This window comes from Hippocampus comes, unplaced genomic scaffold (genome assembly GCF_001891065.2).
Source record: "Hippocampus comes isolate QL1 unplaced genomic scaffold, H_comes_QL1_v1.1 scaffold343, whole genome shotgun sequence".
In the NCBI taxonomy this organism is placed as follows: domain Eukaryota; kingdom Metazoa; phylum Chordata; class Actinopteri; order Syngnathiformes; family Syngnathidae; genus Hippocampus; species Hippocampus comes.
The window spans coordinates 276,469-293,223 of NW_017805280.1; the positions used below are offsets into that span (position 1 = coordinate 276,469).

General features: G+C 44.9%; 3 protein-coding genes across 4 annotated transcripts; all 3 read left to right on the forward strand.

The window, feature by feature from the left end:
• The first annotated feature begins 1,252 nt into the window (after positions 1 to 1,252).
• On the forward strand, positions 1,253 to 6,512 carry LOC109516413 (uncharacterized). Its single transcript, XM_019870940.1, has 5 exons — positions 1,253 to 1,454; positions 1,617 to 1,783; positions 2,370 to 4,341; positions 4,504 to 4,621; positions 5,271 to 6,512. Exons 2-5 carry the CDS (start codon positions 1,693 to 1,695, stop codon positions 5,376 to 5,378), a joined length of 2,289 nt encoding a protein of 762 aa, XP_019726499.1. The 5' UTR covers positions 1,253 to 1,454; positions 1,617 to 1,692; the 3' UTR covers positions 5,379 to 6,512.
• triobpb (TRIO and F-actin binding protein b) lies at positions 6,257 to 13,949 on the forward strand. 2 transcript variants are annotated; one of them, XM_019870943.1, is made up of 13 exons: positions 6,258 to 6,604; positions 8,077 to 8,133; positions 8,765 to 8,833; positions 8,946 to 9,035; positions 9,143 to 9,252; positions 9,577 to 10,006; positions 10,419 to 10,656; positions 11,053 to 11,164; positions 11,547 to 11,706; positions 11,847 to 11,948; positions 12,338 to 12,424; positions 12,722 to 12,901; positions 13,064 to 13,949. In XM_019870943.1, the coding sequence occupies exons 1-12, from the start codon at positions 6,599 to 6,601 to the stop codon at positions 12,881 to 12,883; spliced, it is 1,623 nt and encodes a 540-aa protein (XP_019726502.1). In that variant the 5' UTR covers positions 6,258 to 6,598; the 3' UTR covers positions 12,884 to 12,901; positions 13,064 to 13,949. The 2 variants fall into 2 exon arrangements, with proteins under 2 accessions (XP_019726503.1, XP_019726502.1); XM_019870944.1 differs by lacking the exon at positions 12,338 to 12,424 and having other exon boundaries at positions 6,257 to 6,604.
• A 69-nt stretch (positions 13,950 to 14,018) lies between these two features.
• Positions 14,019 to 15,700, forward strand: ndufa6 (NADH:ubiquinone oxidoreductase subunit A6). The gene is made up of 3 exons (XM_019870951.1): positions 14,019 to 14,200; positions 15,007 to 15,122; positions 15,219 to 15,700. Exons 1-3 carry the CDS (start codon positions 14,062 to 14,064, stop codon positions 15,348 to 15,350), a joined length of 387 nt encoding a protein of 128 aa, XP_019726510.1. The 5' UTR covers positions 14,019 to 14,061; the 3' UTR covers positions 15,351 to 15,700.
• The last annotated feature ends 1,055 nt before the right edge of the window (positions 15,701 to 16,755 follow it).

Sequence of the window (16,755 nt, forward strand, 5' to 3'; positions counted from 1 at the left end):
TTGTGTTTCACTTTTACTCGTGGTGGGAAGCTACCACCTTCCAGATGTTTTTTTTCTCTCTCTCTCTCTTCAATGACATATTTAAGTTTGAAGCCCAGCACAATTCATTGCCCAACACTCGTTTTTAGTAAAGTGATGATCCCAGCCAGGCTCAATCGGTTTTGTTGGTTGAAAAAGTTTCATTTCAAAACTTGATGAAGGGCTTGTCTGCATTGAAGGACTCCTTCGTTAATCTGTTAGGAGTTGGACTAGATCACAAGTATCCCATTTAAGACCAGATCCAGCCACCCACATCATTGAATGTTATCTATAAAATGCGTTTTGTAAGACCCTTCTTTTTCTGACGATCTCTCTTTTTGCTTTTGTCTCTCAGTTTCCTACACGGGATGCGATGATGATAATTCACATCCCCAAATCATCATGCCTCTCTCTCACGACGAGCCTGCGTGCCCTACGTTTCAACCCAACATCTTCGACCCCTCCCGCTGCCATGACTGCCTGCGTCAAAGGCATTTTCATTCCCCGCAGCGGAACTCCGCCGTAGACGCTCCTGCCGGATCCAAATGCGGGACGGGACCCGGCAATGGAATGCCCTTAACGCCAATCTCCTCGCAGGCGGAGGAAAAAGACACCAGCAGCAAGGTGAGAAAGATGAGATGGGCGGACAGGAAGGTGCCGTATCTTGCGAGGCTTCAGATGGTAAGAAGAGCGCTTGAAGCGGTGCATCTGCACAACCCAAAACAAATCATTTCATCCTCATATTTTGCTTACCTTACCTTCGTGCCTTTAGCTCAGTGAGATGCGAAAGTGCTGGAAACAGCTCTCGCTATGATGCAAACCACTTGTACCACAGCGCTATTATCCAAAGCCTCTGTCCAGCAATATTACTATCATACCGTTTGTACAGTTACCCGGCGTGTGTGAGGATCACGTCTGCCACTCGACGGGGGGATCAGTTACAATCAAATTAAAACAGGAGGTTGCGGCAAGAAAATGTGTCAATAATTCATCATCCGGCCGTTAAAGCTGAGTCAAGTTACAGAGGTGTAACCCTAATCGAACGACAGACTGCACATGCCAGTGTGTCAGAGGTGAGAGAGTGGCCAAAGAGACAAGAGCCCGTCGGACACATTTTCTTTCGTGTTGTGCATATGAATCGGAATATCAAATAGTGCCGTCAACGAAGTGGATTGAAGGCTTACGACTTCTAGATTTGGAGGAAAAGTGGTGGCGCCTCTTCCGCCGCGGGCCAACCCTGTGGCACGGCCGTGTCTTGTGATTGGTCCATGTTGATCATCCTATCAGGAGGATTCGGAGCGTTTGTCGGTGGTGAGCAGCTGCTGTGATGTGACTGGAGGTTCACCGGGTCGTGCCGAGAGCTCTTTGTACATTCTGAGCCCAGACTGTGAGCTGTACATCTGCGACGGAGATGACGACGACGACAGCGCTGACAGGTAACTGCATTACCGATTAAGAATCATTATAACTTTGCCTTGTCATTTATAATTTTTGTGTGTGTGTTACCAGTTCCCAACACCATATTAGACTTTTTCTTTACTTTAACTTCATCTTTGTTTTCATTTTCCACCGCCATCCCCGTGACACTTTCCAAACAGCTGTCTTGACCAGAGTGACGACTACCGGGAGCTCAGCGGCTCCGGCAGCGCAGAGAATGAATACCCGCCGCTGAGAATGACTCGACTTGACCCGTCACCCCACCGAAGCGACGCCCGGTCCTGGATGGACGAAACTCACAGCAGAGATGGTCTCAACAGGCGTTCAGGTCAGTGGTGAGCGATCAGAGCTAGCCAGGCCTGCTGACGTCAAGGCTATCAGAAGCGGTGACCTAAAATGGCGGCCGAAATGATAGTTTGTTCCATGAAATGGATGTTTATCTGTTCCCAGCAGTCTTATTTTCTTCATTTTGTCGTGTATTTCTTGGTTGATTGTAGTCGTTTAGTCGCCACGGGACTGTTTCTTTTTGTCCTCACAAGACGAGCACACAGGCCCTTGATGACATCAGCAGTTTTTCTATCCCCCCGATTGGTATCAAACAGACGGCCTGCCACTAATAGCCGCGTCACAGTTTTTTGTTGAGAATATCCAGTTCCGTGTATGAACCTTCCGTCATCTTCCAAATTACTGCGCCTGACTGTTGGAACTGTATATCCTGTTACAGCCAAAGGTGTTCTTTACCTGGCAGTACTTGTGATGTCACCACCTGAGGTGTCCTCGAGCCATCGTCCGTAACATATCTTGTCGGGTTTTTGCGTCGGGAAACCTTGGCGCTCAGTATTTTCTCTTGGGGTTACCATTCTTGGATTCTATTTTTTTGTCACATTGTTTAACTTCATATTTCCCCCCACCAGGGTTTAAAGAAGGAATAGAGAAGCGAGAAAGCGGCTACTTCTCTCTGGGGAGGGCAGCAGGTGCCCGCGCCCCCCGTGATAACAGCCCCCAAGCACCTTTTCGCCATTTCGAAAGAGGCCATCCAATCTTTAGCAGTCAAAACATCGAGCCCAAGGATACCGTCCCCTTCAGAAATCCCAATCTCGGTCTGGCCTCTGAGAGGCAGGTACCCGAGGTTCAGGATGAAGAGCTGCCTGTGGAATTCCTTCCTCCTCACCCCTACGACATTGCCGTTGAGGTTGAGGCACAGGTTGGCGCTTGTTCTCCAAGTCCGACCCCTTTTAAAATAGCTGAGTCGCTAGCCCGTGTGGAGCGAAAAGGCTTGATCCACTCTTACGGTAGAGGAACGGCTTCTTCCAATTCTGCCTCCCAACAATTTGGGCGCTTTGATTCTTCGAGGCAAGGCTCAGCTCTACAATCTCGCTCTTCCTCCCCGCCACGTGGAAACGCTCGATTGAGGGATGGTGACTTTCCGTCTCCGATCAGAGGGCATACCGTTGATTGTACGGAGCCCCGATTGAGAGGCACCCTGCGAGGATCACATGGCCGACATTTAGACTCAGGAACTTTGCCAAGAAACTTTAAATCTCTTGCCGGGTCAGTCAAATCCCAATCCAGTACAGTCTCTGATTTTAGGAGCGCCTTACGAAAAACGGAAGTCAGTGGATCCTTCGGTGGTCGGGGTCTGGAAAGCAGGAGCTCATCTGTTGGCAAAATGTCACTCTACAAAACTGTAAATACGATCAGTTCATTACACGGACTCGCCAATCCTACACACACTCCATCTCGCAGACCTGCTTGGAGTCGCCATGAAAGTCGTGTGTCCTCGCCCACAAGAAGAACTTACAGTTCATCGGGCCAATTTGTCCTTCGTAAATCGGAATCGATGACCTCACTGGACGGAAGAGGTCATCATGGACGCTGCGGGTCCCCAATAAGAGAAGGCTATGACATTGAAAGTCAGGCTGTCCTGCGAAATGGACTGAATGGCCTCGATCATGAAAACGCAAGCCGCCCTCCAACCAAATGTTGTTATGACACAATGAGTCAGCCAAAACTTAACAAGACGGGATCCAATACTGGCAGTGGCAGTCAAGTCCTTGATAGCTATTCTGAAAAAAGATCCTTTAGAACTACTGGTCAATATCCACTTCGAAAAACAGGAAGCTGTACTTTGTTTAATGGTCGTGAAAGTCGAAATTCCTCTCCTTCAAGGAGAAGTGATGAAACTTCCACTCAGTTGACACTGCGCAAGTCTGAAGTTAAAACTTTTGACAGCCATAGCTCTATGCCATCAAAACAGAGCTACAGGGCCCCTCACCAACCCTCATTTCGTAAAAATGAGCTTGGCAGCTCTTTAAAGAGAAATAATAAGAATACCCGTAACGCTTCCCCGTCTGGAAATACCACCAATGACCCACCGGGTTATTCTGTCCTCAGACATGCCAACAATGGAGAGGGCGGCCGTTCATTTCAGAGAAAAAACAATGATAGTGTCTCAAAATCTGCCTCTGATCGCTCATGGCGGGGATCGACACATTCCCTGCGCAGCTCCTCGCTATCCCGTGCTGCTTCTCCCACCATGCGGAATGCACAAGTCCACAGAAACACTTCCGTCACCTTGCAAACTCACAGAAGCTCCGGTGGTCTTCGATCTATGGATGGGCGACAGGGTCTAGAAGATCGCTACACCACCCATCATGCTCAGAGGAGCCCTTCGCCTGTACCTCCGATGAAAACGCACAGCCATACTTTATTGCAGAGCTCCATGGATTCCTCTGAGTCTGTGGCCTCCGCTGGAAACAAAAAGGAGGAATATGGCACGATGGCTGATCTGCCCAAAGTCAAATGGATCCATCAGAGGGATGAGCACGACCACATGGAGAGACCTCACCAGTGCTCTCGGAGACAGCAGCTCTTCAAACCAGCCAGGTTAGATTTGATTGAATGCAATAACGCACGATGAAACGTGAGATGTGCTCTGGGCGGCTTACCGCATCCGCAATGGTGGCACATCATAAGCACTCAGTGGTTGCATCGGCTTCTTCCGTGCATTTCATTGATTCATCTGACACCTCCATTGTGCTGTTGCAGCCACTCCCTAAGCAAGCATCCCTCCAGAGAGTGGGAAGACACGGGGGAAACGGACAGAGAATGGCACTATGGCGGTATCGGGTATCTACCTCGAGTTCACTCCTGCTCCTCGTTGCAAGTAGGTTCAGAGATCGCAATGAAATGGATCCAATTGATTGGGGTCCGTCTGTCTGCCCCGCCCGCCTGTCTGTTCATTCGCTGACATTTTTCAGCCAAAGCAGCACATTTAATATTCTTTCAGCACACTCTTGTTTCACACTAAACTGTTTTGGGAAACATTTCTATCTCATGCAAATGCATAGTGCACTTATGCAAATGCTTCCGTTACCATGACGATAACACCCCTTCACATCAAAAGCTTAGCTGCACAAGTATGTGCTGGTTATTAGAAGCCAATGCGCATAACTATGTCCGCTAATGCGAATCTACGGTAACCTGACACGAAAGCGTTGCTTACCGTTTGGCTTCAACGTGATAGTGCTTTCATGTCGTGCCGACTCTGGCCTTTGCTTGACAATGGCAGATCTGGGAGGGCCTTCATTAGCGGAGAAACTTGGTACAGGTAGCAGTTATCACGTAAATTAGCTTAGCCAGTTAAAAGACTGAACATTTGTCACATGCATTCAGAATTTTGAAGAAGGTCAAATTAAGTTCACCATTAAAGGTTTTAATGTTGTGCATTTTGGATTCATCCTGAAATTTAACTCAAAAAACTGAAATCTTGTGAATACTTGTGCTCTTCTTAACTATGAGTTACTCCTTTTTAGAGGTCTTGCAGTCCCACAGCAGATGCGGGCAGTTCTTGGATAGATTATCATCACAAATCAGCGCCAATGCAGGTATGCGACACAGCTAGTACAAACAACTTTCACTGATTTCATTTATTTTTTGAATTTTCCCTGGTGGCAAATGAAAACACATTTGTTCCATAAATGCAACACAAAATGCTTCCCAAATAGTGTCAGGAGTCCATTCTTCAGAACACGAAAGCTCACTCATACGGTAATAAACATGATCTTTCTTTTCGACTGTTGTCAGACCAGATGACAGCTTGCCCAGCGTTCACAGATCATGTTTATTATTTGTGGATTACACTGAACCTTCTTTTTGTCAACATGCAGTTGTTTTGTAGACTCTCTACCTTAATGCCTACAGGCATTTCTTAAAACTGAGCTTTGTCACTTGTGGTGTGCTGGCTGGGGCATGTGGTGAAATTCCTGGGTTGCTCCAAGTGAAACCAACAGCGACAAAATTGGGTGACCCGGATGTAGGTGGTGTGGCCCATAGATGTAGATACTTAGACGTCGCCTTGGCGCTAATTGTACGTCTAAGTCGCGACCATATTGGATGTGGAAAAGTGAAGCGGTTGATGAAGATGGCTCATTCATTTGCCGGACAGAGATTTACGACCGATTGACATTTTATACTCAAAACCAGATCTCATGGGATTAAGACTGTGTGTGTGTGTGTGTGTGTGTGTGTGGTGGGCAATTTAGAGGCATTTACTTTATGCACTTTATAGGTTTTCACTCTATGGCAGTCAAACCATTGGCGTAAATTGACGCCTGGTAGATATGCCACATCAAATATGGCTGACGCGTGGACGTACACAGCAACGGCTCACGATGCTTAACGAGGTGCTCAGTGTCTGTTTGTCTTGGCGCTGGCAGTCTTGGTGCTGCGGACCGCGAGCGGGAGCTACAGAGCTGTGTTTTCTTCTTCAAAGAGTCAAGCGGAGCCGCCCAGGAAGTAAACCACAAGTCAAAAATACGAGTCGAGTCGCTGCTGTCCAAGATCGCGCTACACGATATTATCTTTTTTAGCCGCAATTACGTCAAACGTGTCTGTGTTTGGCGGAGTTCACTTTCTCCTTAAGAAGGTCGAAGCTTCGCTTGATGGGACAGTGAATGGCGCGGTTTTTCCAAAGTCGATTAACGTTGGTCTTGACCAAGAAAGTTGTACAACTTTATTGACGGGTTGATTGGGTGAAGTCGAACGGGGAATTCCAACAGAGAGAGGTAGAAGTGTGTTTTTTCATGAGTTAACGGTACTTTGCTTTTTTCCTTCAACCACGTCCTAACCGGATCCTGTTATCATGACGGTAAGTCTTTTTTTTCAAAGCAACGTCTTCCTTTCTTCCTTTCTCATAGATAGACGATTTTGCAAATGAAACCCGATGCTCAAATGGCAACTACTTCAGTCTAAAAGTTTTGCATTTGTATTCTCCATTTGCATGTTAATACATGCTTACGTTAAATGAGCCGTCTTGGACAGCGTTTTTGTCACAGTACAAGGGTGTGTTTTAAGTTGGTAGCTTTATTGCTATTTACGCTTCCGAACTGTTCATATGGACACTAAATTTAGTTTTGTACGCTTCCCAACTCGGATTTTCTCCATTTCTCAGACCAGCGTAGCATCTAAAAGGTGTACCGGTTGCTTGAGCCATACTTTATGCGTTGTTTACTCTAAAAATCTGTCAGCTGCTTCGTGCTTTCGTGTACGTTAGTCATTACAGTAAGCAATGACATCGGCACGTTGTCAGCGACAATAACAATGTCATAATATGCAAGATACATCATAAACCAACCAGACCAAATCACCCCCATTTGTGCTTACGAAGTCTCAACTTTAGGTTCTTGTAACGCACCCACAGACAAAACACATCCACACAGTTAAATAGTTTGTACATGGGCGTCGATTTTGGGGGAATAGAAAGCCTTCCCGGGGAGCCCCTGTGAAGCCCCCCCAACTCAACTCGACATATTCGTTATTTAAACATATCGTTTGGCAAAATATTTGTCTGGTCAACATTCACACCGAATGTCATAGGCTCCAGCTCAACCCTAACGAGGACAAGTGCAATAGAAGGTGAAGAGCTAATTTGATACAATGCTAAAAATAATACTGATACATCGGAACACAATCTGGTCTGGGATGCTGGTGAAATGCCTCGTTTGACTTCCCGCTTCGTCCCTATTTGCTCCAAACTTTTCTCACAGGAAACTGTAGCGGTATTTATTGACTGCTGTCATTTTTACTGAGAGTGTTGGACTAACGTTTGTGAAACAAATTGTGGGAGTAGTCGTTTTAAGTGAGAAGCAAAAGTGAGCCATGCGCCGCAAACAAGATTGTCTCATCGGAAAGCAAGTACAGTACTGTACTCACCAAAACCTCCCTCTCGACTCCTACATGTTTTTCTACGGTTTAAAAAGCAGAAACAGACTGACTGCTGGATATGGGTCAGGGGTTAGTTTGGAAAAAAAAGAAAAATTCTACTGTCACTGGTTTATGACAAAGAGTGATACTTTTGCCCTCTTTAAACGCCTCCCTTGGTTTAATGGGTTTGCTGATGCTGATAGTAAATCCTTTGACTGGAGCAGTTGGCTGTTACTTTTCACACCTGTGCCTGACGATGCAACTTTGTCGCACGGCACGAGACCACGGCCATGTTGCATGCAGTGGATATACGATGGAATATCTACATCAGGAGCAAAAACTATTCGTCTGTCATATGACACTTCTGTATTTGCAGTGAAGGTTCCTCACGTTGATTTGTGATTCTCTGCCCCGCAGCCTGACCTCCTAAACTTCAAGAAGGGATGGATGTCAAAACTGGACGATTGTGGCGAGGTGAAATACCCCATAAGATGTACTGTACTTTGTTCTCCTGCAACTCTTTTCTCTCCACCTTCCCACCAAGTAGCACACTTCCATTTGATTCGCAAAGGTTCATGCAGGGGTGAGCATACTTTTGTGCTCAAGGGCCACATTTAATTTCACACACAGACAGATGGGCAAGGAGTTTTGCAGATGAGGTTGAAAAAGGAAAAAAAAAGTTAAAATCTATCTTGAAAATAGTTTATTTTGAATGCTCAGTGGGTCTGATTGAAGATAAGAGTTTGTTGTGTGTGTGTTCCTCGGGCCATACTTTATCTACCACTGACAGTAAAGATAATGGCATTAACAGCGCCGTGAAATTAGTGACATGCCAACAGTACTACAGTGTGGACTCCAAATGAAGTCAACAAAAAAGAAGCGGCGCAAAACACAATCCGGCGCTCTACTCACGAGAAGCAAATGACTGAATCCTGTCTGCCTTGGTTAGTTTTGTGTTTTTATCTTCCCTTCCTTGCAGCCGCTCTCTCGAGTCCAATCAGTGGACAGCAGTTTTGGGCTGCTCAGTCCCCCTTCAACTTTTCTGTTTTGAAGTCCGTATACGTTTCGGTTGCGTTGTCTGACATTTGATATCTCCTACATACAGTGGAAGAAGCATTGGTTTGTTTTGACCGATGCTGGACTGAAGTACTACAGAGACTCCAGTGCGGAGGAGGTGAGTTGAGTGGAGTCGCCTGTTTTCTCAAGCATAAATGAACATGAGTCATCAAAACAATAAAAGGCGCGTTGGAACATCAACTGAAAGGGCGCTTGGGTCTTCTGGGCAGAAAGATGACTCGGACGGGGAAATTGATCTGAAATCCTGCATCAAGGTGTCGGAGTTTGATGTGGAGAAGAATTATGGGTTTCAGATACAGGCAAGTATTTCACTGCTTGAACATTGATTGTTTTTCTTTCTTTTCCCATCTGATGAAAATGTGGCCACATCTTGGTATCTTTGAACATTTCATCTGTTCTTCTCCAGACACGCGAGGCGATGTTCACTCTTTCCGCCATGACAGCGGGAATCAGGAGGAACTGGATTGAGGTTTTAAAGAAATGCATCAGGCCCAGTACCTCACCAGACATCACACAGTAATTACTGCATTGTTCTTCATAGAAAGTCAAGTTATAGTTTTTCAGATTGTGGTCTGCCAGTTGCCCATCCCTGAGGCAGCTTCAGATTGTATCCTATCCTCTACCGCTAACTAACAAAATGATGCTAATGCAGAGAGAGATGAAATGATATGAAAATAAATGTAAGATCACGATGACGGTGACCAAAATAATCATGGGCATCAGTATCGTCACGCCGTTGCTAAAGTTAATGCAAACAAGAGTTGAAGGACTTTTATTCTTTTTTTTGTTACCTTAAAATTGATCCTTTTTCTGTTGTTGTTTGTTTCAAATATTCTCCAGACTGCCTGATAGCAGTAGTGACAAGGAAAACTCCCACTCCCGCCTTCAAGCGCCTTCCCGGCGACCATCATCACGGCACGCTGACGTGTCCTTGGAAGTTCCTGCCTCTCCGCGCAGGTTTGACTACGTCGAGCTTTCGCCCGTTTCTGCTTCGTCCAGCCACGTGCAGGCCAGTCAGCGAGAGATCGGGGAGGGCCACCACAAGGCGCACAGCCAATGGCAGGAGGACAAAACACGGGACGCCACGAGCGGCCAGTGGGAGGCTGTGCTCTCTCGGAAGGGCACTGGCGGAGGAGTCGATCAAAAGCTGCGCGTGGAGGATGAGATTGAGAAAAAGTGGGCGGAGTTTGAGCGGATGCCTTTAAAAGAGAAACCAACAGTGGGGTCACGGCCTTCCAGCCAGTCAGCCAATGAGGCGCTGCAGAGGGAGGTAGTGTGTGGACAGGTTTTTTTTTTTTAATTTGCAAACAAAATTCAGATGCAAATTAACCTTCATCTCTTTTGTTAGATGAAGTCTTGTTCCCCTTTCCGCCTTTTAATGCTTCAAACTTCACTTCCTTCTGGCTTGCGTTTGCTTTAGCTGTTTTCCTCTAAGCTCAAAATTTCTAGAGAGATAGGATGATGTCAAAAAAATTAATTGGACTTGAGGAATGCGGCTAAATCTTCTGTGCTTCTGTGTGTTCTTTTTTTTTTTTTAATACAAAAGCTGTTCCAAATTTGTATTGTCAAAAGGTTGTTGGATTGAAAAAGATCCTCCCTCGCCGTTTAGAAATGCGACGGTCATGGTTAGACTGAGTTCAGCGCTCTCAGTGGGCTTTACTTCCGTCTTTGTCTCTCTTCAGGTGGCGTCACTGAGGCAACAGCTTGAACAACTACAACAGGGGGGAGGAAGGGGAGGGGGCGGAGGGGTGCCGGGTGGCTGTGGGCCTGACGGTCCGTGCAGCCGCAGTCTGACTGCCATGGACCAGGCTCATCGACAAGCGATGGCGGAGCTGCAGAGGCAGCACGACCGCCAGATGGCAGAGTTAGAAACCGAGAAAAACAGGCTGCTGCTGGAGGAGATTCAAGATACGTCACGAGGTCAGCTTGACTACATTTTTGTAGTGTATAATTAAAACAAAAAAAAGGGATGACTCGTACGAAAAAATTGAAAGTGGTGAATTGCATGTGAATTGTTTTGTTTCGTCCGCGCAAATACAGTATCAATGCACACTGGAAGCAAATGGGAAGTGACTTTGCTGCTCTTATTTCCCCAGCCACACTATCCTATGCACCACTTTTGACTCAGAAGTTTGCACACTTTTGATTTAGGGACTCATTACCGGGGGTCCATTTTTTTTCCCAGGATCGCCCGGGGGTCCCAGGAACCCAGTTCGAGATTCACATTGCATAAACAACCTGACCACCGCAAACGCACCTTATTTGGAAGAAGACGTGGTGCCTCTCGCTTCTAAGAATGTCATGTTTTTCTTTCAGTAATGGAGGCGGTCAAGAAGAAACACAAAGAGGAGCTGGAGAGAGAGGTGGAGAAGGTCAACAGACTAAGCAGCGGATCGCTTGATCCACAGAGCTTGCGCATCCAACAACAGTAAGAGATTTTTGTCCGTGTGACATGAATTGATTGATGGGGAACGCATTGATTCAGTCTGAGCTTGTCCAATATTGAGACGCCGTTCACAGTTCTTTGTCTGAAGAAAAAAAAAAAAAAGATCACCACAGTGGCCACCAAAGAATTTGGCTGTAGATCGGCATTTCTTTTAAAAGCTTCACGCAGTCGCTGCAATGCTTTTCCTGCGGTGGTTTCAGGAAGTGTCGTCACATCAAGGTTCATTAAAACATGAAGTGACGGTTTTTCATTTGTCATTCTTTCATTATTTTTTTTTTCCCTCTTTCTGTTCCTTCTCCCGAGGTGAATGGACAGCATTGCACTGAGGTACCATAAAGTTGTGCTCATTTCCACGTGTCTGCAGGGCAGAGAGTCAGGCCTTGCAGAGAGAACTCGGCGGACTGTCGGAGCGCTACTCTCAGAAATGTCTGGAGCTGAACCGAGCTGAACAGAACAACGCCGAAAGGGAGCGAGAACTCAGTCGAAAGGAGCGAGACCTTGAGCAGCTCAGGAAAGAGAACAAAGTACGTTTTCTGACTAAAATGCACAAATAGACAGAAATTTGGATCACGGCAGAAAAGTTGTCATACGTGTTTTCAGTTTGTCCAGTAACAAAGGAAAAGGTACTTCATGGCAATTAATTTTGAAGAAATCTTCTTTCCAGAGTTTACAGGACCGTTTGGCGGAGGAGCTCATCCGCATACGATGTACCAACTCAGATCTGGGTTCAAAAGACAACAAAAAAGCAACATCTTGTGAACTCGAGGTGAGGACACACTATTTTCAACTCAACACTTCAAAGTACATAAGGAGGAAGTCCTTTCATTTGCGGAGGCGGCATTTGTATATTCGCACCGTGAGTTTGCCTGCTGCAAGTGTGTGGGAGTGAGGTTGCTACACCACCTCGGTCTTTTGTAAGCGGATTGTTGTGATCCGCAAGAACGCCGCACAATGTGCAAGTCAGACATCACTCCTCACTCTCTCCTTCATTCGCTGCTGTAAAATATTTTTAGAATCCATGTCAATACCCCAAAGTCGGCATTGGCGGAATAACCTGACATCTAAAGATGACATAATTTGTGCCATCCTGTTTGAGATGTGTGATGACCTTACCGAAGGAAATGAAAACCAACCACACTGTTGTTTCTCTTCCAGGTACTTCTCAGGGTAAAAGAAAAAGAGATTGAGTACTTATATAAGGAGATCAGCTGTCTAAGGAATGAACTGCAGTTCCTCAACACGGTACAGTATGTGTGTGATGACATCATTCAACTTGGTTAAGCAGGCGCTGGGTCGCATAGTCCATGCTGTTGGATGAATGGTTTCCCTGATCTTTCCTCTGGCCCAATCTTTTAATTCCCAACCGCCTGCGTTGTGTGGACCTTCTGTGAAGCGTGTGAAAGTTTGTAAAAAATGTGTTCAGGGCTCAAAAGCAACACTGAATGCGAATGGCGAACCAGGAAAATGTGAGGGCTCGTTGACCTCGGGGATGTGATGATGCAACAGTATTTTAACACAAATGTCCATCATTCACACCAGGAGAAACGTCTGGCCAGCGAGCGATACGCGGAGGTCAATGAGGAGCTGAGTGGGATGAAAGGGCGCAGCGAGCGGGAGATCCAGAGTCTAAAGGAGCACTTGAGGCTGGCCATGGCCGCACTGCAGGAGGGCCAAAGGCTGGGCAACAGCATGGACCACTGAGAGCCTGCTTAGAGAAAGGTTTGAATTGATGCGTCTTATTAAGTGTATGTTTCTGTAAATGCACAACAGTGCGTGGATTATTTGACATTTTCATTCGGCTCTGGGCAGAAAATGTCTTCCAATTGTTATTCAATGCTAAATAAAAATTTGACGCGAGTCGGTCTGTTTGCTGTCTTGCAGGTGTGTCTGCTTCAATGTGACTGAATGAACACGAGATACAGAAAAGTAGAGAAAACGGTCAAACTTTGAGAGGGCGGGGCCACGATCGTGCCTGAAGTTTCAGTCGTTCCGCCAATCAGCAGCGAGGCCCAGCTGCAAACTGGCTTCATTACACTGGACTATGTGTGACATAAACTGCACTTTGCCATTCTTCCTGAAACTTCTGCCTCTAGCGAGTGAAAGAAAGCATGTATGAGTGTGCATTTTGTCTTAAAACTGGAATATTTGTCAACTGTTATATTGCTAATAGTTTCAGTTATTTCATGTTATTTTCAGCTTTTACTATGGATGAACCAATATATCCTTATGTGTCTGTTTTCGGCTTGAGGCCACCGGCTGACACAGAGCTACTGTCATCTCAGTTTTTTTTTGTTTTTTTTAATGCTGTACAGCATACTGTACTTTTAAATGAAAGGCTAGTTTTTTGTATTGTTGTAAACAGGAAACCTGAGCTTGGATTGTCTTTTATTTTTGTAAAGATGCTGGAAAAGAGTTGGGATTCATACAATAGAGCAAAACAAATTGTCACTCATGGTAGGCTGATTAGACATGAAAGAAATTGTCTCCAACCAAATTCAGCCTCAAATTCCTTTGTTTGGAAAAATTCAGGATTGCTTTATTGCCCCAAAACACCCCAATTTCTTTTCCTCTGCGTCTTCATCATTACTGGCCAAAAATAATTGACAGGTGTTGCATTAATGAGCCAAGTTGTTGACAAAGATGGGACTCAAATATGTTTTGATGAAATGACTCACCTACCTTTTAGAAAAAAAATATATTTAATATACTGTATTTACGGTATTTTGTAAATTATCCACTTTTTCCAATCAATAAAACGAGAAGCTCATGTCGTTCTCTCTGTAAATATGTCGCTGGCGCCTGTCCTCTAGAGGGCGCTATTCTTTTTGTATTACAACACCGACAAATAAGTCAGACGCGAAAGCTCGACGGCAGCAGTCATGGCGTCGACAGCTGCGACTCGCACTGCTGCCGGTGCGGCCAAAGTTGTGAAGCCCATTTTTAGCAGGGATTTGGACGAAGCGAAACGCAGAGTCCGGGAGCTTTACCGAGCCTGGTACCGAGAAGTCCCTAACACAGGTATGTCGCCCGACGCTGTCCGATTTCAAGGCTAAGGGTGTCAAGGTCGTGTCTGTGTTAGCGGCTAGCAGTTCGCCACTAAAACATTGAAGAGAATTTGTTCGTGTATTTTATAAACGTCATCACAGTATTGTTCATCTGACTATTATGAGTACGCCTGTACTGTCTCAACACTTTATATGTTATATATTGCGTTGCAATCTTCATTAATGTGCTTTAAAAAAAAAGATAATTCACTATGAAAGTAAAATATCAAACTATTACCTCATCTAAAGCAAACGAAGGGGTCATATAAATATTAACATTTAAATGTGTGTTTCCTATATTTCCTATTAAAACCCTTTAACCATCCCGTTTAGTTCACACAAAATTATATACAGTATGCGCACACACACTGTACCGGTGGGTTCGAGGTTTGCAATGTTGTGAGGGAGAGCTGTTCATACAGCTGATGAATGTGGTGGTCTATCACAAACCAATTGTAATCCAATAGCAAATAGATTACTTACAAAAATATATTTTCCGTAGGCCCACTAAAAGTACTTTTTGCACAACTCACAAGGAGCTGTACAATGAAATGAAATACCGGGTTCGAGCCAGAATTGGATCAAAGATGTAACAGTTACTATTGTGAGGCTCCAAACAAGATATTCTCTGATGGCAGTGGACACTGAGTTTAGAGCGTCAGCAGGTTACAATAAGAGACTGGAAGAATAACAGAAAGGCAATGAGGTAGAAGTCCTTGGAAATGATTGAAAGAAGATGATGCTGTGTCAGCATAGTTTCTCATCTGTATTTTTCCACAGTGGCGATGTTTCAGCTGGATATAACAACGCAACAGGGCCGAGACAAAGTGAGGGAGATGTTCAACAAAAACAAACATGTCACTGACCCCCGTGTGGTCGACATGTTGGTTATTAAGGTAACACGTTGGAGTTTATTTCGTGACCATATCGGATAGGCCTCACGTTAGGAATTGTTGTAGTTATTTCCTATCTGCATTTAATGTCACCTGCAGGGGAAAATGGAACTCCAGGAGACCATCCACGTATGGAAACAGAAGACACACATTATGCGTTACTTCCATGAGTCTGAGGAACCACGCCCTGCTGATTTCCTGTCTAAATTTTACCGGGGTCACGAACCCTGAATTCCAACTTGGCTTGCGCCCCCTTTTTTTTTTTTTTTTTTTGCTTGCCTATTGTGACAGATGTTTCCTTTCATTGTAAATACACACGAAACATTCACAGGCTCTTGTTTGTGTCTGTTATTAACGAGCAAACAAGCTTTTGTCGGGATTGCTATTAGAGGGGCTATTGAACAGAAATACCCTACCTTGATATTCTTATCCCAAATGCAAACATCATGGGCAGCCATTTGTCTCATTGTAGTATTGTTTCTCATGATGACATACAAAAATAGAGCACATTATCAAAACCTTTACTACAGCATGCGAAGACAAAACATTGCTAGAGGATTTTATCAGGCTCAATGACAGTTAAAAAAAAAATCCTGATGAGAGCGCAAGAACTCCTGGGTGAGTGGTGACTTGTAGCCGCAGATGTATCAAAAAAAAAATCTGTCAAGAAAAGGAAAAATATTCAAGTATTAACAAATGAATGAATTGGTCTGTGCAAAACAAGGCAGTATAAGATGAACTACAGATGAACTTTGACCTCTAAAATTTCAACTTCACAGATCCAGCTCTTTGGTTCAGTAGCCTACCTTTTGACCAAATAATTGTTTTCTAACAAGGAGCTGAATGGCAAAATTCAGTTGTAGTTCTTCCACCCGGACGTCGACTAATACGCCTTTCTCGGCGTCTTCCAGTATGTCTCTATGAGTTGCACACTGCAATTGTTTGTCATCTCTTGTTCTAATTTGAACAGCATGATTAAGAGGAGTGTTTAAATATCGATTCATAGTGAATAAGGAAATGGACTTGGCCCTTTATGGATCTAATATTTGTTGTGAATTTGTGTTCAGCTTCTTGTTAAAGAAAATAAAGATGTATTTAAAACTGTACTGAAACTTTGAACAGTTGGACATTTAAATGTTTAGAGGTCGAAATAAGGAGTACATTTTAGGTTCATCTGAAATACGAGTAGTTTATTCAGTTGCTGACTGGTGTTCGTGCACGTAACTGAAAACATTGCTTTAGTTTTTATATTTACGGAATGCCATTGAACGCAGCACAAACCTGGCCCCGATGATTTTGTTCTTGATTGGCTCGCGGCGCTCATCAGTCGTCGTCATCGTCGTCCTCGGGTACAAAGATGTCGTGTTCCTCCAGAAGCTCAGCGAAGTTCTTGCTGATCCGAGTCCCCACATACAAGAAGGGCACCACTACCGCCGCGATCCGCCAAAGGCCGAAGGGAGTCTGTTTCCCCAGTGTCCCGCACCCCACCATAGAAACAACTCGGTTGGTTAACGTCAGTAGAGATTAAAATGAAAAAACAAGCAAAAAAAAAAAAAAGGTTCCTCCGTGGCTGTGCCAGTCTTCAACGGTGAAATCTCAAGTACCAGAAGTGATTCGTCCTATTGAGTGCACGCTG

Excerpts from the sequence above, each read along its gene's own strand:
- triobpb (XM_019870943.1), top strand. Across the intron at positions 8,134-8,764 it reads AACTGGACGATTGTGGCGAG|TGGAAGAAGCATTGGTTTGT; the intron begins GTGAAATACCCC and ends TCCTACATACAG. Across the intron at positions 9,036-9,142 it reads ATTATGGGTTTCAGATACAG|ACACGCGAGGCGATGTTCAC; the intron begins GCAAGTATTTCA and ends GTTCTTCTCCAG.
- ndufa6 (XM_019870951.1), top strand. The coding sequence starts at position 14,062 with ATGGCGTCGACAGCTGCGACTCGCACTGCTGCCGGTGCGGCCAAAGTT. Across the intron at positions 14,201-15,006 it reads CCGAGAAGTCCCTAACACAG|TGGCGATGTTTCAGCTGGAT; the intron begins GTATGTCGCCCG and ends ATTTTTCCACAG. Across the intron at positions 15,123-15,218 it reads TCGACATGTTGGTTATTAAG|GGGAAAATGGAACTCCAGGA; the intron begins GTAACACGTTGG and ends TGTCACCTGCAG.
- LOC109516413 (XM_019870940.1), top strand. The coding sequence starts at position 1,693 with ATGACTCGACTTGACCCGTCACCCCACCGAAGCGACGCCCGGTCCTGG. Across the intron at positions 1,784-2,369 it reads TGGTCTCAACAGGCGTTCAG|GGTTTAAAGAAGGAATAGAG; the intron begins GTCAGTGGTGAG and ends TCCCCCCACCAG. Across the intron at positions 4,622-5,270 it reads ACTCCTGCTCCTCGTTGCAA|AGGTCTTGCAGTCCCACAGC; the intron begins GTAGGTTCAGAG and ends ACTCCTTTTTAG.